We start from the raw sequence: 27740 nt of genomic DNA on the forward strand, positions 1-27740 counted from the left end.
AGGAAGGAAGGAAGGAAGGAAGGAAGGAAGGAAGGAAGGAAGGAAGGAAGGAAGGAAGGAAGGGAGGGAGGGAAGGAATAAAGGAAGGAAGGAAGAAGAATGGTAGCTTCCTAAATCGCTGCAGTTAAGTTGGTCAGTAGAAGTTTGCCTCTGCCTCAAACTTTTTTTTTTTTCCTTAAATTAATAAATAAAAACTCATCCTGGCTAAGTCTGATTTTAGAAATTGTGGGAGTATAAAGTTATTTATGCTTGCACTATCATAAAAATAGTCAAGATGCCCTTATTCTTCCCCTGCTCACTGCTAATAGCTCTCATTCCAACAAAGCCAATGTCAACAAAGTCATCAGGCAACCAGAAGAGTTAGCCAATAGTAAATTTATGGTTTGGTTCTTGAGGAGTAAAAAAAATAGCATGCTCAATGTATTACTTTATGTTTAAATAAATACCCTCATTAACAGCATGTTTCTGAATCACTGCAAACTAACTGGAGAAGGCATCACACTCTATTGAATGGCCTAGCAAATGTCAAGGACCAAAACATTTTGGCTTCAGTTTCTCCTTTAGTACCTTATTTAGCAATCAGTTTTGGAAATTAAGAAAGAGCTAGATGAAAACAACAACAAAGAAGAACAAAGCAAGAAGTGAGATTATTAGAGCCATGCTTCTTTTGGTATGTTTAAATCATACGACGTTTAACAAGTCATTTAACTTGGTAGTTCAATGAAAGTGGCAAAACTGAATTACAGTTTACTGGAATAATTTTTTAAACTAAGATTCATACCTCAAATTTGAAAAAATAATAACAAACAAACAAAAAAGGAAAACACAAGCTCCAAGCTCCACCTCCAATTACACTGTTCATGTGTTACGGCTAAAGAACAACTTAAGTTTATATTGAAGTATAAACCAAAGATGTACTGTAGAAATTCCAGAATAACTACACAGTCCTAACAAACAGGTTTTGGTAACACAAAGTGACACATTTCAGTACATATTCATAAGGGTTGGGGGTTATTATTGGGCTGTAATTGCAGTTGTTCTAACACCTAATAAGCCATGGCTGGAAAAACAAAGGCAGGTTAATTTGTGATTTCCTCTACTCATTCAGAGGCAAATTAAGTGTCAAACAGCTAATACAGAACATATTTCATTTTATGAGATTTTAATTTAATTCTGCACCATATCGTTGATGCCTTAATGTAGGGTGGTTTATCTAAGAGGAAGAGCAATTTATAAACCTCTTTCAATTGAAATCTTTAATGATAGGATACGATAGCATAATTACAGCAATGCCTGCTAGTCCTACCATACATAAGCATCTGTCAGCAATTCCATCATAAACATAAACCCTTATTTTAGGGGTTTATAACTCAAATTATAAAATTTAGCTCCAGGCTGAAATTTGGGATACAACAGTTCTGCCCATCAGCAATTAAACTACAACAATTATGCATATTCATATATATATTTATTTATGTTTATATATGTGTATATATATACATATACATCTTTAAAGCTGCAAGTACATAAGAGTGCTGTAACACCTTAAAAATTCCATCTTTCTTTCTTCTTTTTCACTTGGCCTTTGTTCAAAATTATGTGCATACATTGTAGGTATCATGCGGACAAGGCCCTCTCCACATTTTTTTCTTGCACTTGCATTACACCTAAACTAATTCCACTAAGGTTCTGGAACACATTTCTAAGAGCTTTGATAACTGGAATGATGCCAAATTTTTTGCCCTTTTTAAATTTATATTACACACACACACACATTTGAGAGTATTAAGAAGCTGAGGAGAATATCACTCATACAATGAAGTCATTGATGAAGTTGTGGGTAAATATTTGTATCCTGACTGGTGTTATTGCCATTTTCTCACATCTCTCAAAAAATTTCTCTGACCCAGTTCTTTCTTCTGGTTTTTTTTTGTTTTTTTTTAATGGGTGTTAGGACAGCAGTTCAAGTAATGGCTCCAAATAATCCCAAATCTAACACTCCTAAATGATACCCCAGTCTCTGTAAAACTTGCAAGAAAACTGCTGTGTGTCTACCTCATACATTAAAACCTATTCCTGAAAACTGCAAACGCATGACAAACCTTGGGAGTCTGACAGGTATTTTTTTTAAAGTTGCTTAATTGCATATTTACATTTAATCACACTGACCACAATGGCTCCGAGGGTCCGCTACAACTCCTCATTCCAATGGTGACACAAACCAAATGAGCCGAAGAATCAACAGAAGTTAATGGAAAAATAAACGGCCAGTACCAACGAAATTTTGAGTCTAAAGCTTGGGCTGTCTGCAGGGCCTGGCTGAATCACCGCCACACCGTGGGGTTTGGCAGGGAGTGGGGTGCCCGTCACGCAACGCGTGGCACCTTTCTGCAGAAGGGGCGTTGATTTCGGCATCGGAGGGAACTACTGCTGAACACTGAAACGAGGCATGAAGCTGACATCTTCAGCATCTTTGGGGGCTCTTACAGAAACCCCCGCACTTTTAGCAGTGTAGGCTCCTAGTCCCAATTTCCCACTACCACTGGAAGCGGAGAATGGTGGTTTACCCACCCCAACACCCTGCCTGTGGGTGCGGGTGTCACGGCATGGGGTGGGTTCACAAGGCTCAGGCTCTGGAGATGGCTCAGCAAAGCAAGCGCAGCCAGGGGAGGTCCCACACAGCACCAGCTCCAGAAGCCTCCACGAAAGCTCACAGGTAACCAGGTTTTAGATGTCAGTGCTGATACAGGTTAACACACATCCTGGGGCTCCCTACGCCATCTGCCACACACAAAAGACAAAGGCAAATTCCCCACTAGCTTCAGAAGGAGCAGGATCATCCCCTCAGTTCCCCAAAACATCCAGGCAGAATATTCACTCCCCTACAAAATCTAGGATAACCGTGTAATGACTGAGCCTGCCACCTTCAGCTTACAACGTTTTTCAGCAGCAAATTTAAGCGTGCATTTGGAGTATATTTTATGATGTGGTTGACTGTGGTGTAAATAGTGATGCATCAGAGGAACTCTGAGGAATAAATCACAAGTTTCTGTACTCTCTCCTATAAATACCCACTTTCCCTCTAATGCCCAAGAAGACTGCAACACAGATTTATTACTTACCTCCAGGCAAATCTGCTCTGAAATTACAATTCAGTAATAGAAGACTGACCCAAAAAACCTGTTAGTAAAATATTGCATGTGTACTTGGGCATGTAGTTAGGATTGTTAATATCAATTAATTCTGCTCACAGAGGAGGACTTGTTTTAAAACAACTTCATTTTTCTTCTGCATATATGTAATTACACAGCTGTAACTAATAGACATAGCAAAGCAATCTGCCATCTAAACAACTAGCATTATTCTTCAAAGTATTACTTGTGCTTTCTTCCTGTATTTTCTCAGTATGAGAGGTGATTAGTAGACATGATTAAATGTATATATCAAGCCTTTTATACCAAGCCCCGCTTTTCGGTTTCATTTTTAATGGTATATAGCAGATTTCTGGACACAACAACTATTTTATTCTACAATGCTGATATCAGTCTCCCCATATAAAATAAGATAATACTTATTTCTACAGGATTTCACCACTACCACCCTTTTCTAATGCATGTTATCACTGGTATTCATTTCTTTTATCTTTGTGTAAACCATGTGCTCTATCACATTTGCCATTTTGTTTGGGTGACATTCCCATCAATCAACCGATTGCCTGTGCATGCACACAACAGGGTCTATGAAAATTTACCAAAAATTTCATTATGCTTCATAGCAGTCACTGGAAAAAAAAATATTTGGCATGAGAGGAAATTTTATCTATGAAGAATCCCAAGCCTAATACAGACAAAATACATGTTTTGTCTGGCTGTATTTCACAGGGTTCAGCACTTTTTAATTTAGAATTTATAGAACAACAGCACACAGAATAGATGTCAGCAGAACATATAGGTAACACTTGCCAGCCACCTATTTTAACAGGAATTCCTCAGGCACCAGCCTGGGTTTTGCTTCACAAGCAGATAACATCAACGCTTTCCAAAAGTAAATCTTGCTCTCTGGCAAGGCTGGCAAAGCGCTCCAGGTGCATGGCTTTAAGCACTACAAAGGTTCATATATTTGCTCATTCTTCAAGGCAGCTGAAGGAAGGGGAAACAGTGAATACTCACACATGCAGAGGAGGAATGGGAGATGGTTCATAATGGTAGCGTCCCTCATGATGTCTCGCATCAATTGGTACAGGAGGGTGGAATGCTGGAAAAAGGTGAGGCGGATCTGAAAAAATAAGCAAGGTTCCCAGATCTGAGTATTTCCAGCGACTCTTTAAAAACAACATTCACAAAGACAGAACAGATACTGAAAAGCAGGTGTCAACAGCACTACAACTTATGGGTCACATTCTCCTTCCTTGTAGCAGTCAGTCAGGTCTGTCTGAGGAGAGTTTGGCCCACAGTGTTTGCATGAATATGTATTTACTAATTTTAATATTCTCCTTTTTTTAGCTTAAATGGAAAGGGACGTAAAGAAGTCTTTAATAAGTAATTATGTGCACATATGTGAAGTGTCAGATCAAAAGGACCATCAAGACTTTCATAAGCATTCCTGATTTATTTATTTTTTATTAAAACAAGAAAAAAAACCCATCATCCCAGGACAAAAAGCCTAGGCAGAGAATACAATAAAATAAGGATATCCTCAGAGACACACACACAATCCTACAATGGAAAGCAAAACTGAAGAGGCGTGCTGGAGAAATTACTATCTGGCGTAAATCAGACAGAGTTAAAAGGGAAATGCAACTAGGAGAGGCTGTACTGGAGATATTAACTAACAGCATCACACCAATGGCCTCATCCGGAGGAATGTGCCTGAGGACAGGGGGACTCATTTCAAACACCACTCTTAAAAAGGAAGGGTGCTTTCTTTGTTCCCCACAGCGGAGACCTGGGGACCCATGGCTGCAGGAAGCTCCCCTGCTCCATCTCCTCCAAGTCCTTCACAAGATGGGGGTTTCTGCAGCTGCCAGGGCTCCTGTTCCCCACTGTTTCTGGAGAGCCTTGGCAATGAGACCAACAAAAGAGGGAATGCACCCCCACTGCCCCCAGGGGCTCTGCCCTGAGCGGCCAAGCACAAGCCCACCTTGCAGCTCCCCTCCGCTTCTGCCAGCAGGATTGCCTCCCACCTTTGGGGGACACAATGCACACAGACCACAGGTCTCTACACCAGCACACCAGTGCGATTTGTGTGCCTAGAGGAGGTTATTGCCAACCGTACTGCTTGCTGCTTGACTCCCAAATGTTCAAAATCCAAACGAGATGCTGAGCATCTCCAGCAGCACGAAACAACCCATCCTGCACAATTATTATCCAATTGCCACTTTGGATGAAGTCATGTATTTATCTGACACCAAAACCTGAGATTAGATCCAAACACGGATTTACTAAAATGCTTCTAGACAGAAAGAAAACTTTTATTATGCACTGGAAGTAAAACTAAGACTATTTCAGTTTTGCCTGCTGACTCTTGAAGGTATCTTCTCTTTGTAATTCCTGCCTTTCTTATTCAGCAAAATGTAATCCTCCTCTTAGATTATATTATCTGTGAAAGCAGTTCCCTCATGCCAACTGGAGATGGTTAAAAAAAAAAAAAGTAATTTTTCCCACTGGTGTTTGTCAAAAGTTGGGGTGGTTTATTATCATGTTTTGAAGTGAGAGAAAGAACTAGAAGAACATATCTCATGGCCCTGAGGGAGTAAGTGGAGGGAACAAAGGGGAAATCACGTAAACTCTGAGGAAATATTCCTAGTATTTCAGGAAAATCTGGAAACATCTGACGCAGCCTGTCCAATTTCATGGCTTGATTTTGCGAAACATCACCAGCATGTGATCAGCCACAGCACATTTCTGCTGTTCACTGACTCAGGGCTTAGGCACCATAAATGAAAAATAATTGTGGCTTACTACTGTGATCTGGGAGGTCAAACTGGTGGTAGTTTTAATTCTGGTTCTGCTACACCAACTGGACCTTGGCATGCAATCTGTTGCAAGCTTCACTCCCCACGCCAAGCACTCCTGGGCTTCAGCAGTAAGTAAAAAAAACACAGATGACCAAGTATCCCCGTGAACACACTGTCATCATCTGAGCGGAAGATGCTGGCTACCACCTCCCGAAACACATTCCTCACCAGCTGCCAAGGTGGAGAAGGGGAAAAGGGACATGAGAAGTGTATTTTAGCACATCTCCCTGCCTGCACTGTTCCCTACTTCGCTGGTATTTGACTACAGCAGCATAAGCCAAAGGGAGGAGATTTTAAAGCAGATGTCTGGCATTTTACCATAAAAACTCTGCCACCATTTTTTCAGCAAAGAAGGAAGTCACTCATGCCCTCGCAGATGCACAGGCATCCTCTGCCCTCTGCATCTCTGAAGGGTGCGTCTGTGAAGCACGGGTGAGACCACAGACAGGACGGGCTCCACCTGGCCAAGCCAAGCAACCCCACTCAGGACACAGAACCTCCTCACTGTGCCACCCTCGCCCTGAGCTCCTACCCATTAAAAGCAGTCCCAATATTTATGCAGCAAATCACCATTTAACCCTCCTCAATGCGATCACCTATCTTCCCCATCTGGGCAATGGAAAATGAGTATTAAATGACCCAAAAAGGGTATCCCCTTTGTGAGGCCTATGCACTGCAGAGCACCAACAAGTTGTATTTAACACATGGGATATAAATCTTCAAGGACCTTTTTGAGTCCTCTCACATTAAGGTCCTTTGTGTATCTTGGTTGGATCTTGTTTGCAGTTTCCATCTGGGAAACAGCCGTACTCCATCACGGCACAGGGAGCTGTCTCCGTCAGCCCTGCACCGACCAGAGCAGAACTGCATATCAAAACCCAACATAATTATCCATCTCACAGTTTATTATTTACACATGAGCAATACAGCTGCTGAACATCATAACTCAAGTGTATGTGTAATAAGTTACTACACTGTAGCCATCTCCTGTTGCAACCCTTAAGAAAAACCACATGATGACTTTTCCAAAGTCAGGCTAAAACTGCTGAAGCAGAATAAAGTGCCACTAAACCTGGCTACCTCCTATTTATCATATAATTTCCTGACTGATGGTTCCACAAACCAGCTGCTAAGTGCTGTGTACTCTACTGTCAGCAGACTAACATGCTAAATGGGAGACAGGGAGAATAATGTGCAGAACTAGTGGAGTCAATTTTACGGAGAGAATTCAAATTCTGCCGTGTTTGGGTCAGCCCTTGGTACAGAGGTAGGCAATAAATTCTACATTCTTGGGGGTCCAAAACCTCTTCACTTTGAAAAACATTGCATATTTATATGGAAAGGCTCTTAGATCAAACAGAGACCTGCCAAAGCACCCATCGTCCGGGGCTTCACTTGGAATTCACTTGAAACTCCATAAAAACGTAATCTGTTGACATGTATTTATATGGAAATACATAGTAAGAAGTTTGCAAAGCAGTAACTCAGGCTGTAGCCAGTTTCACATTGCTTTTTCATATCACACCCAGTAACTATTTCATTAAAGGCACCATCAGAATATTATAGGAGCATTCTGCTTCTATTATTTATGCTGTAGCTGAGTAAAGAATGAGTGAGACTACTCACAGGCTAGAACTGAACCTGGACCTACCTGACTCCTGGCTGTGAGACATGCTCTACCTATATAGAAAACCAGGGGGTAACTTAGTGTAAAAGACAGGATACCTGCTCTGACTATAAAGTGTGAGGAACAAAACTCTTACCCTTAGCAAAGAGGTAAATTCCTCTCACCAAATTCCTCTCACCAAAACAAATCAACAAAATCTAAATTCCTATTCCACTAGGGAAAATATTACCATTTGCAACTTCTTAAAAATTCTGACTGAGATGCAAACTACCACAGCATATGCCACGCAGTTTTCTTATAGACATGCAAAGGCAACCATGAACTCCTGGAGCAATCTTTCAATTACATCCTTGCAGAGACTCCCTGATGTAAGTGTACAGTACAGAAGTCAAGACAGACAGATGCTGCCCGTGCATTTGGAGCCGTCAGCTCCAATTCAGCAGAAGTATCTGATTCTGTGCTTAAATTTCACTATTTTCAAGAACTTGTAAGGACATGCCAAGGCACTGGAAATACACTTAAACAGATTCCTCACACATTGCTGAATTTGGTAGCTGTTGTCACCTTCTAAATTCTCTGCTGCCTACTACTGTAAGATTCCTTCAGATGCTCTCCTGTCCCTTGCATGGCTAACAGGGTCTCCTCGAAACAAAATGGGAGATACAACGGCTTGCAGTGCTACAAACTCATCAATTTTAGCACTGTGAGATTTTCTGGAAAATATGTCAATTTATGCTGACTTTTTGTTGTGTAAAACGTGCCCTTTTATTTCTTCTTCAAGAATCTTTCCTGCCTTCTTAAAGACAGTGAATAGGATCATCTCTCTCAAATTACAATCACTCCCATACAGGAAAAAAGAAGAGACCTTACACTTGTTCTCTGAAGGTTGGCAACCTAGGGCTCTGCTGCAGCATCAACGGAAAGAAACTGGGAGAAATGACAGGTATGGTCCTTTCTGCTGAACTGCAAACCTGAACTGGTCTGATTAGATGAAGCTGGCTGCAGCAATGCACTGCAAGACTTGATGGAAAGGCAGATGATGCCAACTGGCTCAAAGGTGCTGTGCAACACCTTGAAACAATGGCAAAAACGCTGGGCTGCTCCAAAGCTTACTGGAGTTAAGGGTAACTTTTCTGTAGACTCTGTAGTCTCTCAAATAAGCTTCACTCAGTTAGGGGATCACTACCTTTGGAAAGTTTGGCTGTGGTGATGAGGCCAGTAAAACTCTGCCCTCAACTAACCGACTTACTCAAGCACCTTGTGATTCCTGCCAAACCCTTGAGGAAGACGGGTGCTGAAATGACAGGCTGCATTTTTCAGCACGTCAAGAAAACAGTTGCTACTGTAGAAAACGCCTGCATCAGCTTGAATGCGCCCAGTGTGGCCCTGATGCCTGCACCTGTGTGGTGAGATCAGGGCCAAGCCAACACAGGACTCCAGCCCAACACAGGAAGCCCTTGGTATGTTTTAGCAGATTTGTCCTCAGGACAATCAGCTCAACAAATTAAATCTCAGAACTGAGGCAGGCTCAAACCTCTGTCTCAGATACAACCTCATCCGAGGTGAAACCTCCTTCCTGCTTAAATTCATTATGGTCTTGATGCTGAACTCGGTGGTACCAAGCCTTCTCAACAGATGTAACAGAAACAATATCAGGCAAAATACAGCCTCCCCTCTAATGTCTTTTCAATACGCAGAACAGTTTTGAAGAGTTTGCCAGCAAATTTCTACACTTCCTTTGGTTCCTAAGCTGATCACCAGATGGGAATTTTCTAATATTCAGGTTTGCAGAGTCCCTAAGGGCACCACTGTTTCTTCACGTACATTCACTTCAACTGATCTGAACTTAATGGTATTGCCAGGTTTTATGGCAAGAATTTGGTTCTTTTTTGCCAAGCAAAGATCCTATTTTGGATTTCTGTTTAATTACAGCTTGCATTAGGGCTCAGTAAGAGCATATGTTGTCTTTGGGGGATTTTTTAGGTCTCTTTCAGAAAGGGGTGAGTTATGTTCTCTACGTATGCTTATACAGAGGCTTTAATCAGGAAGAAAAATGACTGAGCCACAGCCACACGTTAATGCATGCACTTAACTTTGTGCACTTTGAAGAGTCTCCCTATGGTGACGGGGGTTGCTGCTTCAGCGTGGCTGGTTGCCATCTGAAGCACTGCTCATTTGCAGGCTGATCCACAGATGTGCTACAGCCACTTATCTCAGGAGGCTTTTCCGTGTGGGGGTCCGTCCGTGTGTGCATGCATACACACGCACGCTTCCGATGTGGCAACCATGGTGTTGACAGCGACGTGACTACTCACTATCTGACTTCACAGAGGAGGAGGTTTTAAGTAGGAAGAAGAAGAAGCCACGGCAAAACCAAGAAAAAAAGACAAATCAACAGATAAAGCCAAGAAATGGACAGATGGAGAGTGAGAAAAAGAATTTTTAATTGGTAAGTCCTCTCCATTTCGGTAATGCTAAAAGTTAATTGTTGTAACATACAGTAGATGTAACACTTCCAGAGAAAAAACACAATTTTCAATCAGATCACATCCTTTCCATGTGTCTGTGTGTATTAATGATGATCAGACTTCCCCTCCCTACCCTCTGCTTGTGCTTGCACAGCCTGTACAGTGATCTTAAAAATAAACCACAGGAGTTCCAGGCCAAACCTCACAAACTAGAGCCTAGCTCCAACTCTGTGCCTCTTGTTACAGCCGAAAAATAATTTCTACCTTTGTGAAACTGAAAATTAAGACTTCAGGGCATCTTAGATCCCTGTCATCCATTTTACTGCTCTTTAGTTTGTAAACTGAAAACACTTTGTGAGAACACGTTTTATTGTTTTTAGTAGTTCCACAACAACCATCATGCCAAACAGATGAAGGAGGAGCAGTTATCGATGTGCTGGAAGAAAAGTGGCTGGAAATTATTTCATCAGCTGGCACTGAGAGGTCTTTAACACGCCAAATTTGCTGCAGGTACTGGCTAAATAACTACTGGATTTATTTCAGTTTGAACATATTATTATTCCTCCCAGTCACTGCAACTCTGCTGTCTGAGGAGCAGGACTGCCTTCTGGAATACTAACTAAACTTCAAGTCCATTCAACTGATTCCAGTGTTCCCTGCCATTCACCCATCCACAACAGAAAAAGAAAAGAAAAAAAAAATCAATAAGAGACAGACTTGCAGGGTAATAAACATAATGCATGTACAAAACACCTTGGACTGAAGTGTCTCAAATTTTTGAGGAACACAATTTGCGATTCATCACAGCCCCATGACTTATAAGTGACTGTTTCCACGGGGCTGGACTCACTGGTAAGCAAAGGAAGGACTCCTTGTGCTGCCCTGACCATGCAGTCATGAACTTGCCTGGTGAGCAGGGTGGGCACACACTGCCACCCCACTACCTCCCCAGGACACACATTTTCAGAGGAGGAAAGACAAGGCACACAGCACTAGCATAGTATGCCCAAGAACAAAGAGCAAATTGGTAGAAATGCACCAGGAATATCCCACCTCAGTAGCTTCTTCCACCCAAACAACACAGGCTGCTTCATCCTATAAGCAACCTTAGAAAACCCTCATGAACATGAGCAAGAGTTGCATATAGCCAACATCTGTACATTGACCTGTGCTTTCAGGAAAAGATGATGATGATGAGACAGCCTCATCACCATGTTACTTGAAGGGAAAATTGTGTCATCTAACGCAGCTGGCTCTTGGTACAGCACAGCTCATCTTTTTCATAACCTCTGGATCCCACGCAGCATTTCTTAACTAACTTAATAATGTGGTCTCTGCAAGAAAATGACAAATTGTCCTCTGCCAGGAAGCTGACAAAAGAAATCCCTCCCTCCACTACCTCCGATGGACTCTGCAGTGAAAAAATAATTCAGCCTCTGCCTTGCAACACACTTGCTGTTTTGCTGTTGCTCCCCTTAACTTCTTATGAACCATGTGTCAGTGCATCCTCAGACGCTTGAAAATCACCCATCTCAATTATGGAGAACAAAACAAGCATCCATGTTTAACTCTCAACAACTCCAGACAAGTGGTTTCACCCAGCTGCTCAGGAATGCTTCCCACCTTTGATTACACGTGTGTATGAAGGAGCAAATCCTCAGCGTTTCCCTCTCTAGGAGCAGCAAGTAACTGGATGCATAACCACAATATGTACACAAATAATTGGTACCTATGTACCTGTGCATACCCACTTCTGGAACACACAACAAATTCCAGTAGTTGAATATAAGCTACAAAGTGGAAACTAAGGAAATGAAAAGATTATAAAAGAAACAAATCCTGATCCACACTGGAGACAACTAAAGGAGAAATCTCACAGCAAGGCTCTCAGCTCCAAACTACTAAGGTTTAATGTGGGCTTCCTAACCAGTGGGAACAAGGAGCTGCCACACAGCTTAGATATTCCCTATGGCTCAACACAGCTCAAGGAGAGCATTCAAATGCCCTGCTATCAGCTGCCTGCATTAACTCAGCAATGACAAATATCTGTAAGATGCAAAGGTAAACGTGGCTAAAGAGAGGTAACAGAAAGTTAGAAACCAGAAAAAAAAAAAAATCTAAAAGCAACCTTGTATTGCTGCTGATTTGATGGGGGAACAAATAAAGACGAGTTGGGTAATTCAACGAGCTTTGGTGACATCCTTAGAAGTTTATAAAGCAGCAGCGTGAGTCAGTCTGCAAATGTTATTTGTTTAAATGGTGCTTTGGAGACTTGTGTGATCTTCGTGTACCAGAATCAAGTTTAAAAGCTATTTGAAAGGCCAAACCTCAAACAGCTGAGTATCAGTATAGCATCATGAAAATCACTGTAGCTAAACAGATTTCCAGCAGCTGAAGGTCTGGACCACAGGGTGAAAGACTTAGAAATAGGTTATACTTAGCAGCTTTGATTAGTAATTTATGGCATGATAGGAATTAGAGAGGGAAAGTATAATTAGATCAACTATGTCTATTTTTAGATATTAAACCAGTTCAGATTCTGTGGGATGCACAATCAGATGAACACTCAGGGAGATTTTTTTTCCCTGCTGTTCAACCTGATTTTTTAAAATTTCATCCAAATATTCATACTTATCTAACTTTTCTCCGTAGCATCCTTAGCAATTACTCTCCTCCTGCGGTGTTTACACTTTTGAAGATCTTGCAGATGAGCAGATAGTTATCACATGTGCTGTCAGGCCACTCGATAATATACATTTATTGCATCCTTTAATCTCTATGTCCATAAATTAATCACAGTCACTTGGTTTTGCTCCCTGGGTTTCTTCGAGCTTGGGAGAGATATATAGTTGTCACCCTTCCACTCTTGGGCATCAGGTTTTCATGTAGGCTGACATGACACTCTTTAAAAGGAGGCAGCCTTAGAAATTTAGAATACAAATAACCTATTTCTGCGAATTTCTCTTTCCAGCAGGAGTATGTGTTTCTTATACACAGTCTCAAATACCATTACTTTTTGTTTTCCCACTATGAGACAGTGCCTTCATCATGTGGCACTGACCTACCCTACCATTTCTAGGGGACTGCTGGTGAAATGGCACTGCTCAAGTCAAGCAAAGGCAACACAAACTGGCTCTTGATTATTACTTCTTGATATTTCTAAATACTTGACTTTAAGCTGCTTTCTTTCTCTTTGTTCCCTCATCCTCCCTTAGCTGCTTAGAGAGTTTCTCCCCTATATTTCATTTTTATGCTGGGTACTTTTTGTTTCAGACCATTACTGAAGATGGAAAGTATGGCAAGTTCCCTTAATTTGCCATATTGACATTCAACCTAAGTGCCCATTCAGCTTATTTTTGAGAATGTAATTTTGTTGACATTTCAGTCAATCTAAGTTAGTTTTTCAAGCCAAGCTTTGAGGCAAATACTTTTAATGAAGAGGGCCGTACTCAAATTATACCACTTCCCTGTGCCTCAGTCTGGTCACTGTTAACACAGAGATATCCCTTCTGGGACACTCAGACCCTCTTCAGTGAAAAGTCCCAACAAAGAGCTAGAATAACAGTATTTTATCCACTACCCATTATTCCTTTAATTCTTTAAAAAGAGAGGTTCAATTGCCTAAAACTGCTCATTCTTTACTAATCTCTCTTGGGTTTTGCTCGTGATTTTTTTTTCAAGTTTGTTTTTCTTTACAGACACCTTTTTCTTCGGTTCCTATTACTCAGACAGAGGGTAAGAGTATCAGCTTTAGATATAACCATGATTTTTGTTGGGTTTTTAGGATTACTGTTCAGATCCCCCCATTTCCCCTTCCCCACCAAGCAGCTTTTCTCTCTACAGCATATGGGAAGTTCCTCACAAAGTCCTATCAATACCTTCACCTTCATCCCCTCTCAGTAGACATAGTGGCAGGATCTGGTCTACACTTCTCTTGCTTTGGGAACTAAGTGCTGCTTAGCAAAAGCAGCCCAGCCTTTGCAGCACCCACTTACAGCTCACACCACTGCTGAGAAATGGGATGAAGGGCACATATGTCTGAGCATACTTGTTTAAAAACACAAATCAAGGAATCAGAGTCAACCACCTCAGCTTGGTTAACACTCATGGTCCTTACACCCTGTGAGGTCAGCCCCAAGTTAGCAGCATGTTGTGTCAAATTCAGATGCTGCACCTGGTTGCATCAGAGCTGCGGAGTCGGGGCACCAACTGGCTGCAAAACGAGCTCCAGCATCTCCTGAGCTTTCCTGCCTACACTGTGTCCTACTCACACAAGCCTCACTGCTAGGACTCCAGTGTAGTGGCCTCTGTGGGTAGGTCCACCCTCATCAGAGAGGAAAACCACTCCCATTAATGAGAGAAAAGGAAAAATGGAAGAATGGAGACATGAACAGGCAGAAGCATACAAATGAAGTAGCAGGCAAAGCAGCCCATGGCATTAGCAAAATTCTTCTGCATAGCAACAGCACAAAAGCAAACTCTTCAGGGCAGTTTCCATCTCTACATTACCTGTCTACAGTGCTTACCACAGCAGGTTCCCCAGTCTCTGACTGACCTTTTGGCACTACCACAGACGATACAACAGCATCGCTTTCACCAGCTTCCAGTCCAGGCAGACCAGAGGAAAAGTTACATTACCTGCCTATGCATGGCCATGTTCTTCAGTTTGGTGATTAAGGGACAAGGTGGGAGAAAACGTAGAATTACGTGGAGCACAATCACAGATATGACAGAAGTGAGAAAGGACCATTATTCTGCACCTCTGGGTAGGTAAGGAGGTACTGAAGAGGAGGCTACTCCTTTTTATTCCTCTCTTTACATCCTAGAGAAGAAGCCAAGGGTGCTATGAGGACACAAGAGGAGACAGAAGAAGGGAACGATGGCCAAGTAAGTATGAGGCACACAGACCACCATTCCCTGACACACGGCCAACTGCCACAGGGAGGCTACAGACACTGAAAGTTTAAATGGTCTCAAGGGGAAAGTCACAGAAAAGAAATGAAGTAAGGGTCCAAATGTGTAGAAACCACTTATGGACCAGGAAATTCCTCGTCTGCAAATTTTGGGAAGTTGAGAGAGTACCTGGGGGCAAAAAGAGAGGAGAATCATGTGCTTACATTAACTTCTGGGCATCTGCTTTTGGTCACTGTTTGGAAGGGGTACCAGGCCAGATGGACCTGTGGTGTGGGCCAGTATGGTCTCTCATGCTCTGTGCACCCCTGGCATGTTCCCCAGGGCCAAGATGGTTGCAAACCCCTTTCCCTGACACTCAGCCAGCACATCACCAAGAGCAGTGCCCAAGCTGCAGGACTTTAGCCCATACAGCTCTGTGGCACAAGCATGAAGACTTCCTGAGCCTGTAAAAGCCCATCTTTCAGTTGTATGTTTGCACAATACGCAGCACAAAAGAGGGCTTTGGTCTATGGCTAATGTCAAGCACATGGTGGTAATAAAAATAACTCAAGATGTCTATCCCCTGCCCACCGAGACACAATCCTCCCTTCAGCGTTTCTGTGCAGAGTTCAGACGCAATATAGCTGTAGGAAAACGGGGGACTTCACGGGGGACTTCATTTACCCTCCGACAGAAGAGGAGACAGCTCTCCTCAGTCCCTCCCTCTGGCAATCTTGGAGCTTTTCCAACGCATTAAGCATCAGTTTCCCGCCAGTGGAGTGTTTGATGCTCTACTAAATGCAGCGGCCCTCAGAGAGGTATAGTAACCCTCCATATGGAAAAGCCGTTTGACACAAAGGTTGGAGGTCAAAAGTTTAAATGTTCGTGACAGAGACGACAGCAGTCCTTTTCTGGTCAATAACATCAAAGGATTTGCCAGCTCTTAATGCTACTATTGTCGCTTGTTTGGATCCTATTGAAATTCTAGCATATTTATTGCACTCCAGGAGCATAAGGACTTTTTGTTTGTTTTAATCTCTATGCTGAACCCAAGGAGTCTGAAGTGTTGTGACTCCCCTTGCTCCCGAAGAGAATGCACAGGGAAACAATGCCAGAGGATGCGGCATTGTAATCCCAACCAACTTGGCGCTTTCTTCCCCACCAAAAAATATAAATGATGGATGGAAACATATGGTCTCTATTGGACAGGGCTGGAAATCTCTGCTCCTGAACTCCCCACATGACCGTTTTTAATTGTTTTGTGCTATGGCAGGGGGTGAAAAGTGCTCCCCACCAAAGATCTCCGTTTTGCCAGTCATTGTTGAGAAACGTTGTGCTGCAGCCGACTAAGACTCTCATCAGGCACAACTGTGGCGGAACCGGGAACAGCAGTGAGGTTCTCCAAGACGAATTGTAATGCCATAACCACAAAGAGTATCACTTCTCCCAGCCCTCCTTCGCTCTCTGAACTTCTGCTTGCGGTTAGGCAGAAACTTATTACCAGAGCTCTGCAGTGTATGTTCCAAGCATTGTATCAGCCATCGATACCTCGTGTCTTGCCAGGAGCAGGATCCAAGTTCATTTGTTACTACCTTCCTCAGATTCCTGTTCCCCTCTCCACAATGAGGATTAGCAGTTTAAGTTATGTTGCTGACCTCCAGCTGGCTAGGCAGAAACAGATGTCTGTGCACTCGGGCACGATCTTATTTCAAAGTGGGGACTCTGGGTTACTAATGACGTTATAAAGGCAATAGCATATGTTGGCTCTCAACAGTCCATTGTCTAATTGGGATGGTTTTAATCAAATATGAATGTACCCAAGTTTTTGCAGCTAATGAATAAATCCCCTTTTTAAATAACGACAGTAATTTTGAGCTCTCCATGGAGGCAGCATCCCAAGGAATGCCTACATGAGCAGCAGTCATCAGAGAAGGCCTGTAAGAGGCTGCAGCAACATCCGCCACATCCCAGTTCATTATTTAAACAGCTCCTAACTGCCCTTCCCAGAGGTAAGCTGCAGCCAAATTGTTTTCCTTCACTTCACAAACCAGATATGCATGGCTTATGTGAACAGCCCGAAAGTTTACTTTAGTCTCTGTTTAAATACCTTCTACCACATATTTCAAACAAACAGTTCACTTCATTAGAAAGGCAAACAGCATAGCCGCAGAATACGAGCACTTGAGGAGAACCACGCCAGGCAGAGAAATCCGCTGCCCCTGAGTAAACATCGCCTGCTCTGCAGCTCGGGCAGCATCCGCCTGCAACGCCACTTCAAAAGCCTTTTCACAAATACTTCACGTGTCTGTTTGTAAGTAAACGATAACCCTGAAGAGATTATCTGCAGGGCTGAGAGGGATGACTCTCACTACCACTGCACAGGCAAAAAAAGAAAAGCCAAAACGGTCGTTCGCTACCAGCCCTGGATGAGTTATGAAACTATTATAATAACCTCAGTGGCGATCCAGTAGCATCAGCTAAACCCGTTAAACTGGAAAAGCAGTGCTGCTTTAGTAGCCTGCTTTGGTGTATTAGGCTCCACAAAGAAAAGCAAGTTTTACCCTTTGCAATGGAAAGGTTACTGCACCTCCATCGTTATTTAACCGAGTCGCTAAATTGGCACACAGCAGAGTTGTACAAAAGAACAAGGAAGCTGCACAGCCAACAAATCGCCAGATAAAGCACTAAGCTATTTCTTTCTGGACAAAATACACACGGCGATTGAATGTCCCAGGAGTATACTCTCAAATCCCAGAACCAAGTACGAAAGGAGGAAATAAGAAGACAACTGGACAGGGAGAGAAGAGGTGGCAGAAGCCAGCCAGTGGTAGGAGGCTCCTGTCCCCGGTCCTCCCCACCGCACACCCCTGCGGCTCCGGGGGACACTTGCCGCCAAGCAGGGAATACACCCTCAAGAGATCAATGCGGCTCAGAAACAGTTTGCTGACACTCCCTCCTGTTTTTACTGCTTTGTGCCAACTGAAAAGTTTTAATCAAAATACTGCTATTTGCATATTTGAGGGAAGGGACACAAGGCAGCTCATTATAAGCAAAGGCACCATCATCACTGGAGTGATCACAGCAAGGTACTGGGACGGCATCTCTTGACATCAGTCATGACCCATGGTATGCCCAACACTTTAGCATAACGTTAGAAAATATATTATCAACTATCCATATGCTCTTAAATCCATTCTCAGGCAAAAAAGAAAAAACCAAAAATCTCAAAAATCCTCCAGAAAGTTCATGAGCAGAGACTGTACTTGGCTGTAGGATAAGGGTTCACAAGCTGTGAGAGTGCTGAATTTATTCCAGCTAGCATATAAAGAGGAGAGGAACAGATAACCTTTTTATTAGGGGGAATCAAGTATTATCAAATATGGACATGAATGTTAGGACACCTCCACAACCACTGCTTTAACCTTGCTGTGACTCAAACCATAATTTTCAGTTATTTTCATTCTCAGGGTGAAAATAAGTCCCACTAAGTCAATGACTTAATATCATGAATTTCAGAGGAGGCAGTGTATCCAGCTCTTGTGATTTTATCATGAGTTTTATTTTTCTTTTTGGTGTTTTGGGGTTTTTGTTAAGCTCCAGTCTTTTCAGTCATGTCACTAAGCAAGAATCTCAGCTTTCATTTAAAAAAAAAAAAAAACAAAAAAACAGACAAAAAAACCCCAACCAAAACCCCCACACGTATGTTTCCAGCTGTTATGGTTGCAGAGAAAAGCTGGAAAATGAAAAACCTTCAGGTTTCATAACCTGTGAGTACATAAAAAGATCCAACAGAAACACACATGAGCAGGTATGTAGGTACAGGATCTTTCAATAGGTATGTAAGTGTTTTCCACATTCACATACACAAAATTATTATTTTGAACACCTAGATATGTGGAGATGGCTGGACAGTGCATCTGTGTTACAAATGGTATCTGTGGGCATTAAAATCTGTGGGTTTTAACTGTGATCAATCTTTAAGGTCGCTTGTACAGGTTTTGGTCTATATCAGAACTGCACATCACATAATGATTTTTTTATTTGACTACATAGATGTTTCCTGTACAAAGGCTATTTTTTTCCCTCACTATTAGCAGTTGAGGATTCTTCTACATTCTGCTTTAAGACTATAATCTGGGTTTATGAGGATTATTTACTAAAAAACGTGAGGTAGAAAGATCCTTTCTTAGTATTTTAGTGGAAAGGCTGAATTTAGGTTAAAAGTGGAAATAAAAAAACCCTAAGTTTAAGCATGAACTAGAGAAAATAACAGTCTTAGCTCTTTGAGTGGCTGTGATAATACAAGCAATAAATTTACTATTATTATTACAATTGATAACACAAACTGAGCTAATGGAACTACAGTATCTTCTAAAGCAGTTCTTGGAGAGCTGATAATATTAACCTTTAGGTGCCAGGAGTTGGGGATTTCCCAGCATACCGAGCTGGTTGACTTACCGACACTAAAAATAGGACTCTAAACCCTGCTGGCTCTACTGGGTTATGTACAAACAATATGATTTTTTTCAAGCAACTCAGATCCATTCAGAAGGGTAAAAAAAAAAAAAAAAAATCAATTTCTTTCAAGATGTTTATGGCCTGAGGCTTTTCCAATACAAAAAGGGGAAAAACAATTTATTTTTTATTATGCCATTCCCCAATCTTCAACTTGAAACAGACCACTTCCGTAGAAGTTTTTTACAACATTCCAGTGACTCCTCTGTTGCAGTTTTTTGTTCCCTAGCACACTGAGCTACTAGCTGAAATTTGCCTGGCCATTCTGCTTAGAGTATCTTTGGTATGAATAACTTAGTACAAGATCTAACAGACAATAACACTGTCTTTTCCTTTATTGCACGTATTTATTTCATATATTATTAATAACAAAATAAGAACAGTTTGCATGTACAAGTCTCAGTTCTAGCTTCTGTTTGATCACCCAAATCAAGGAGGAGATGCACCAGCTCACCCTGGTATTTAAAAGAACCTCCTCAATTTTATTTCTCCGAGTGATCTCACTCAGCTTCTGCAAGATGTTATGCCTACCCAAACAGCACGTGGTTTTGTTGGGTTGGTGGTTCAAGGTGCCAGAGTTAATCTAAGCTCCATCACAAGCACCAGCCAACAGACTACCACCTTCCTTCCAAATCCACTACACCCTCTTGCCACAAATGGACAAGCTCCATGGGAGCGTCAGTTCAGAGATAAGGAAATACTGCATCATCTGACTCACAAACACAAAGAGTCCTAGGAACATAGAAAAAACATCATCCTGTCTTTCTCTGCAAGTGTTAGTTCTTCTCCTTTCTTTACTTGAGCAGTCTGCCATTAGTTTCATTTCATCTACTCATACTGCAGCAATAAAAACCTCAAATGAGCTAAAGAGAACAACTCATGTAAGCATCTTACGAATGTACTTTAAAGAGTGAAATACATAATGAGCATTCACTGAAGAAATACAGGTCTCAGTCTTAGCTCCACGAGAGATCACCGTGGCTTGTCGTTTCTGAGTGTTTAACTTGGGGTGACATCTCTTTGGAAAAAATGACCTCTCACTTGATGCCCAAGCCCAGGGTCATCCTTGAGAGACTCTCAATCACGCTTGAGTTCAGCAGCCTTCTTGATAGAGGAATGTGAACGAGCAGCATCAACAATAGCCTGTGCTCCTAGATTCCTCTTGGTGACATATTCTCATTAGTCAAAACAAGATGGCAACACTTCACTGATGTTTACAATAATGGTGGCACAAGCTGCCTTTCAGTGCAGATAAAAAGCGGGGCTTGTCCCTTTCTCATGTGCAAACATGATCAAGGCTATAAAGCAGCAACAAGTACATTTAGTATTTTCTTCAGTTTACCAAAATGGATCCCCAGAACTTGCTGAACAGTCCCAAATGGTTAAAGCAGGTAGGAGTTGGAAAGCTATTTTTCATAAGCCTGCAGATTCATTAGTACATCACGGGAAGAGTTTGCAGGGAACCAAGGACAGAGACAATCGCCAACAACAAACCTTAAACTGGGACACTGTGAACGATCCTATGATGAAGTACAGTAGAAGCTGAGACCAAGAGAACTAGGAACTACCACCTTCTCCTTCACACACAAGGCTGTTCTGTTCTAGCAGAAATCTAAGGAGCTACTTCCTAAAGCACCCAGGCTGTATGATCCATTCCAGGCAGATGTGGCATGTAAAATCTCAGGACAAGAGGTACATGACTTTCCTCTCCCCTCACCTGAAAGATTTTGAGAAGGTCCAAGTGAGGAAGCAAAACCTAGGATTCAATGGAGCTGAGAGTCAACACTTGACCACCAGGCCCACTCTCAAGGGTGACTCTGGGAGGGCTGACCCATCGTGCCAGGCACATGTGGGGACTTCTTCGTCAGGTGGGAAAGCAGTTTTTAAGATGAAAAGCTCCCTTTGGCTGCTTTTGCTTCTGGCATTCGTTCCTATTTGTGTCTGATTACAGATTTGGCGTAGAATTTACTTTTGGAGAAAAATTTCAGGGAAGAGTCTCTTTTTCAGACAGAGGCTTAGAGAGAAAACTAAGAGCCTCATGCTCCCTCCTCTCCCCCCTCCCAAGCTGCACGTAACAGGGTGGGGGTCAGGAGGGCAGCAAACCCTCTGTAAATAATCCCCAACTAAGTTTGTTCTTAGCTGAAACACTTGGCTCATGGGCGGATGGTGTTTCTCCTGCACGCGTGAACTCAGCAGAGAGAAAACCCTGGCTTGAAGCTGTGTGCTTTGAGCAGAGGGAAACTCCTTGTTCCCTGGAGCTGAGCTGGTGGGCGAGGAAGAGTGTGAAGACCACACTGAAATGAGAGCTACATTAAGGGGACTTGCGTAAGTCCTGATTTGTACTGATGGCTGGCTGTATACACGGTAAGACTGAAATAAGCCTGACTAAGAATCCAGTTCACTTGCCTCTCTTATACAAACCCAGCAAAGCATAGAACATACTCTGAACCTAACAACTTTTGGGGAGTCTGACAGAGGCCTGGCAGAAGAAGAAACTTAACCAACCCAAAGCAGCCTTCTCAAGTGTTGTGTTGTGTATTCAGTACTTTAAGGAAGGCATTTCTACCAGGACCAGGGACATTTGGTACCTGTATGGAGCAGCCCACTGAGGCTTTGCCTGCATGCCAGAGATGTGACCAGCACGTGCAGACACCAGAGAACAGTGAAGCTCTCCCTAGGACTAGGAGCTGTGTCTCCCACACACCAGCCACACAATGATCTGGTATGCTCCTGCTACCCCCTGCAGCCACAGAAAGAGGTCACAGCCTCTCTCCTCTGGCATAGCAACCCTCCTCTCCTGTTCTCTCAGCACAGCCCCCGGCCATTGCTAGTACAGCAGGGACAGTGGAGCGGGACAAGAAGCCTGGAGCTGCTGACCCCCCATGAGCAAAGCCATGCTTGCACTGTATCTGCCCAGTCTGGTTCACAGGGTCCCAGCAAGAGTGGAGCTGTGGTAACACAAACCCTGGCATCACAGCTACGCTCCTGGCCTGTTGATTCAGGTAGCGAGCCCAGAGCTGGGGTAGCCTGTATGGTGCCCATTGGCATCAGCACCTGAGCTGGTGGGACACTGGTGGGCACCAGCACCAGCTGTGCCTGGGACTGTGATGGACTCCCAGAGTCCATGCTAACCCCCCGGCCTGAGGGGGAGTGGGAATAAGCCCAGCCGCAGCTGGCAGGATGCTGAACTAATGCTCCAGTTATGCTCCCAGGGCAGCGGTGAGCAGAGCCAGCACCTCGAGCGGGGCATGGCTGTACTAGGCACTCTTCAACATATACAGACACATTAACCCCCCCATAGAGGCTCATACCTTACCAGCCCTTAGCAGACTGAAGGCTAAAGCAGGCCAGGGAGTTTCCAGCCTGTCAAATAAAATATAGAGGTGTCTGCTGGGAAGAGCTTTTCCAGCCAATGTTCTCTATTTAATAACCCAGTGTCTCTTCATAGGGTGTTAACCCTACCATGGAAAAGAGGGGGGAAAAAAAAAAAAAAAAAAAAAAAAAATCAGACTTTGGACATGATCCAAAACCCACATTCCCAAAGCAGCTGAGAATCACTATGGGGACAATTAAGAACACAGTGTTTTTTTCATGTGACAGCTTCAGACTGAAACCCCCAGGCACTGGCATGTTGAACTGCGCGTTTCAATCCTGCCACACTACTCCAGCAATAGCATCTGGAGTGGTTGCAGCAGCCACTGCAGCCATAACAGGTATTACTTTTGCTGCCAAAACAGCTGGGGAAGAGGTATTGGCAAAGATCTGGCGTACGGATGTGTGCAAGTGCTTTTGAACTTCCCCCCCCCCCTCTTGCTGGGAGAGGCCTATGCCAGTACAGACACTTTGAAACTACAGACAAGAACACGAAGTTAGTTAAAGGAGGATCAGAAAATAAAGTAACAGCTAAAGAGAGGAAAAAAATCCCCAACAAGGCAGTTTCTGGCGTAACTGCAGGTTTTAGGAAGCATGGGAGGAGATCTGTGTGGATAATAAGCAATACTAGGGAAACTCTGTGAGAAGGCCTCACAGAGCTCATTTGTTGCTGAAATAGGTACAAATCTGGCAGGCAGCAACCGCAAAGAGTAAGAAAGGAGAAGGGGAAAAGAGACCGGAGCTTGGCTCAGGGATGAAGAGAGAGAGGGAAGCTGGCCTCCCGCCAGGATTTTTGTGAATGGGTGGGTATGTAGTATCCATTTCCTCCCAGTTCCAGGGGGGAAAAAACAACAAGAGGGTAGGGAAATGCTTCGAGTGATACGTTATTTGGTCATGCTTCAAAAATGTGCATCTACTGTCACACAATTTGATATTTTCCTGGTATTATGGGTATTTGCTAGCAGCCTGACTTCTTTCTTAACAAAGGTATTTTTCACAGTGTGCTGAATGAATTTAACTTTTACACACTAAGTGTCTATTCATAAAAAATGCAAGCCCTTTAAGTGAAAAATTCTGAATTTATGAGTATAAAAGACTTTAATGTACCTTAACTGTCTTAAATTCTCATGCTGATTTCTGCCAAGCTAACGTTTTCTTCTTTCAGCGTAAAGGCAGAGTAAGGAGTGTTGCAAGAAGAGGCAATTTCACAGGTGTTGCAAAAATTACAGTTGCTCCGAAGTATGCTTCAAGCATTGTACTGTATTGCTGGCAAGACGAAGAAGGAAAAGAACATCTGATGACGAAAACTCTGAACTAGACACATGAAAAAAATTAGACCTCTAATATGGTGAGGTTTGGGGTGTTGCTGGTTTTTCCCGGGCTGTATGATCAAGTTTTGTCTTTCTCTTTCATTGTTTGGATCTAGTTTTTCATTATAAATGTTTCTTAATTATAAAGCACAGGAATTGTGTGGTGGAGATATTCTAAGCTGAAATAATCATGTACCATTGAACAGATTACAGCAATTTGAAAGTGAGCTGCAAAACAAAGCAAGGAAAACTGTTCAGAGTACGTCACAGAACTCAGAATGAATCTAAGAGAAGGGAGCATACAATAATTAGAGCCAAGACTGAAAGAGAAGGGCCTAAAATTAGGCTCCTCAGCAGAGACTGAAGTACGTAAGTCACAGATTTCCTGAAGTTATATTTCCCTAAAGTCAACATGCTTGAAAGTGGGGAAAAAGGCTGTCTGACTTCAAGAAGGGTAAATTTTCACCTCCAATTTTCAAGAATATTTATTATTCAGACACGAATCAAACCCAAACTTCACCATTATTGATAGTTAATTTCCCAAACTTTCTAATACAGGTTTTTAGAAAGCAGGTTATTTTCAGTGTTTGATAAGAACTGTAAAGCTCCCAGTAAGAGATTTAGAATAAAAGAATGGCATTTATGCAGGGTGAACACCAACACTGAGATATAACTTTGCCCTGGACTGCTGAAAGGAAGGACTTTTACTTTTCCCCTAACCAGCAGGGAAGTTGTCGGATTGCCCTGTGGGGACCCCAGGAGCTGTTTGTTTAGTTTGTATGCCAACTGCTTCTTAAACGAGCTTCTAAATAAACGGCCCTCAGTAATAACAGGTAAAAGGGGACTTGGACTCACCAGCCATGACCCCCAGAGGAAGCCAACTCTGTGCCACAAAGAGCAAGCAGGGACCAGTGAAAGCAGAAACTGTTTGCAACTCCTCCCTGGCTCAGCTTCCCTGCAGGATTTAAAGACCTCGAGGCCTGCCTATAAAAAAGAGCAGCCTCCAGTCTTGCTAACCAGTGCAAGCTTGGAAAGTGTTTTGAAGATGTAAAGAAGTGGCTGTCACTTAATAGAGCATAAGTTTTAAATAACGATAACCATTTAACATTCCTGCAGAGCCTTTTGAGTCAGCAACTTGTCACCTTGGGCTTGGCTGAAAGAAGTGTATAACAGCTACACAGAGCAACAAAGTTCTCCTTGCATCTCTTCAATCTCTCTCCCAGGGTTTGAATTTCTTAAAAAACAATTTATTTTTCTTCCATTATCTTACCTTCAGAACAGGTTATGTATTTTGGTGCTGCCCTGACACCTTGCATGAATTCAATTTCTATTAAAGTACAGACATCGCAGAAAAAAAAAAGAAGAAATTCCTTTGGCAAGATTATTTAAAAAGAAGTATATGTTCAGTCCAAGAGGGCTACTGATGTTTCTCACACAGACTATTTTGTTGTGGGCTTTTTTTCTTTAAATATTATCATTATTACAGATGGATCTGGTAAGCTATGTACACTTAACTAGGGTATAGTATACATGTTGTCATCATTCACCAATAAAACTGTTCTTATTTTCAGGTCAGTGTAAATTCATTCAGTGTAAGTTCATTCAACCAGTAGAATGTGATACTCCATGCTGAACAGATGTATCATGGTATATTGTAAAAAGTAACATCAGTCGGAGAAGACTCCATGCTTCTAAAGTTAAATGGATATTTTATTGAGGAAAACATCAATAAGGTAGCTCAGAGTACAGATACACCTATCACTTTAGACATGTCCCTACAGACTGGTATGTCTGTGTGTCCAGCAAGCTGTTCTTCACCAAACCAAAGCCTCTGCTCCCATCTTTTTTTTTTTTTTTTTTTTTTTAATAAATCCATCCCTTACTCCTGTGTCTTTTCTCCAAAATTTGTTGACCTATTGGGATTGGCGTGCAATATGTCTTTTACACACTTCCATCACATCCTCTTAGTCTTCCCACCTCTTTGTCTGTGTTAATACAGTTGATGTGGCCACTCTGTGGCTATCTTCACTACTTTGGGAGAATTCACATTATTCATGTGTGTTGCTGATATATCTGATTTCTTCTGATCTTCCTACAACAGGAGGGCCAATTGCTGAGCTTTCTGCTTAAACCTCTTTCTACTTTGCATAAAGATGTGGCACAGCCTTCTACAAAGCTAATTTCTTCTTTGACTGTTAACTATTATGAACCTACAGCTTCTTCACATGAATTGTATCTTGCTACTGCTTACATCAGGCCTCTCCCTTTCCTACTGTCTTTTGTTGCTTATTGGTCTCCTGGACAGAGATAAACGTCTAAGTGATATCAAGAAGTCCTTGGGATCCTCAGTGTAGAGGACTGGTTTTAACCTTGTTTTTTTCACACCTGCTTCTTCATTCTGTCTATTGTTTCTCCCAACACTGTAGCACCACAATCCTTGCTGGAAACAAAGGCCAGATTCTCCGAATTAATCCACGGATCAGCAATCCCCAGCTCTCTAGAGTTTATCAGGCAGGCATCACTTCTGCTGACTCTGACTTTGCTGCCAGGTGGATTCTTTTCCAAAAACCCTTCCTGACAATTCCAATTGTTTCAAAGGCATGATGGAGAATATGCCTTGTGTTCAAATTCCCAGCCGCATACAAATTTTACCTGAATCCTGCATCATGCCAATGGCTCACTTCCTAAGCCGTGACTAGCATGCATGCTACAGGCACAGAGACATATCTTTGTGAAGGTTCACTGTTGGTAGGCAGAAGAATTGGATTTGTTTCATAGCTGACAGTTTCATGAAGAAGTGCAAGTACACAGCTATATTATAGAAACATAAGGACTATTGAAACTTAAAACTTCTGAGAGATACTGCTTGTTATAAAAGCTTCCTAAGAGGAAAATCTGTAATTTCTTACTCTTTTGAGACAAAGGAGTTAAACATGCAGGTTTGGAGGGCCTGTGGAATATTTAATTGGAGATCAGATTACAGCAGGGATCAGAAGCTCCAAAAACACCCTATGATTAATACTTACAAAAAACAGTGAGAATTTGCCATTCTGTCTGCAGACTAGACCAGGCCAGATACGAATTCAAGTTCTAGAGGGAAAACAAAACAATCACAAAGTACTGAGGGTAACAAGCCTCAGATCTGTTGGGGCGAGCAGAAGCAATCCTCAAAGAAGGAGCTTGCAAAATGGCACAACGTGACCCTGCAAGAGGCAGCAGGACTCATGGCGGTATATACACAGTGGAAAAAAACACAGCCATAGGAAGTGTCCAGCCTGTAGACAGAAACAGTGAGGTTGTTAACATTTTTTGAAAAAGCTACAGAAAAAGGACTAAAAAGAATACATGTCCAAAATAATGCAGAAGAATTGCATTGTAAAAAGAGTTTAAAGGATATGTAGTGAAATAAAGGCCTGAACACAGATGGATCCCTTTTTACTTACAAGTAAATTCGAAATAGTAATGTAAAACGTGAACTACAGAGTGAGAGAACAGCATATATATATATATATATATATATATATATATATATATATATA

The 27740-nt window shown here is 42.3% G+C and overlaps 1 protein-coding gene across 5 annotated transcripts in view; it reads right to left on the reverse strand.

Annotated features, from left to right (window-relative positions):
* Positions 1-27740, reverse strand: part of GLI3 (GLI family zinc finger 3) — a 192670-nt gene that overhangs the window by 89569 nt on the left and 75361 nt on the right. For all 5 annotated transcript variants that reach the window (XM_026843972.1, XM_026843971.1, XM_026843970.1 and 2 more), the window contains exon 3: positions 4170-4275. In XM_026843972.1, coding sequence (XP_026699773.1) covers positions 4170-4275 — 106 coding nt within the window. The remainder of the gene's footprint in view (positions 1-4169; positions 4276-27740) is intronic.

Source organism: Athene cunicularia (assembly GCF_003259725.1).
Source record: "Athene cunicularia isolate RWA chromosome 2 unlocalized genomic scaffold, athCun1 chr2_part2, whole genome shotgun sequence".
Lineage (NCBI taxonomy): Eukaryota > Metazoa > Chordata > Aves > Strigiformes > Strigidae > Athene > Athene cunicularia.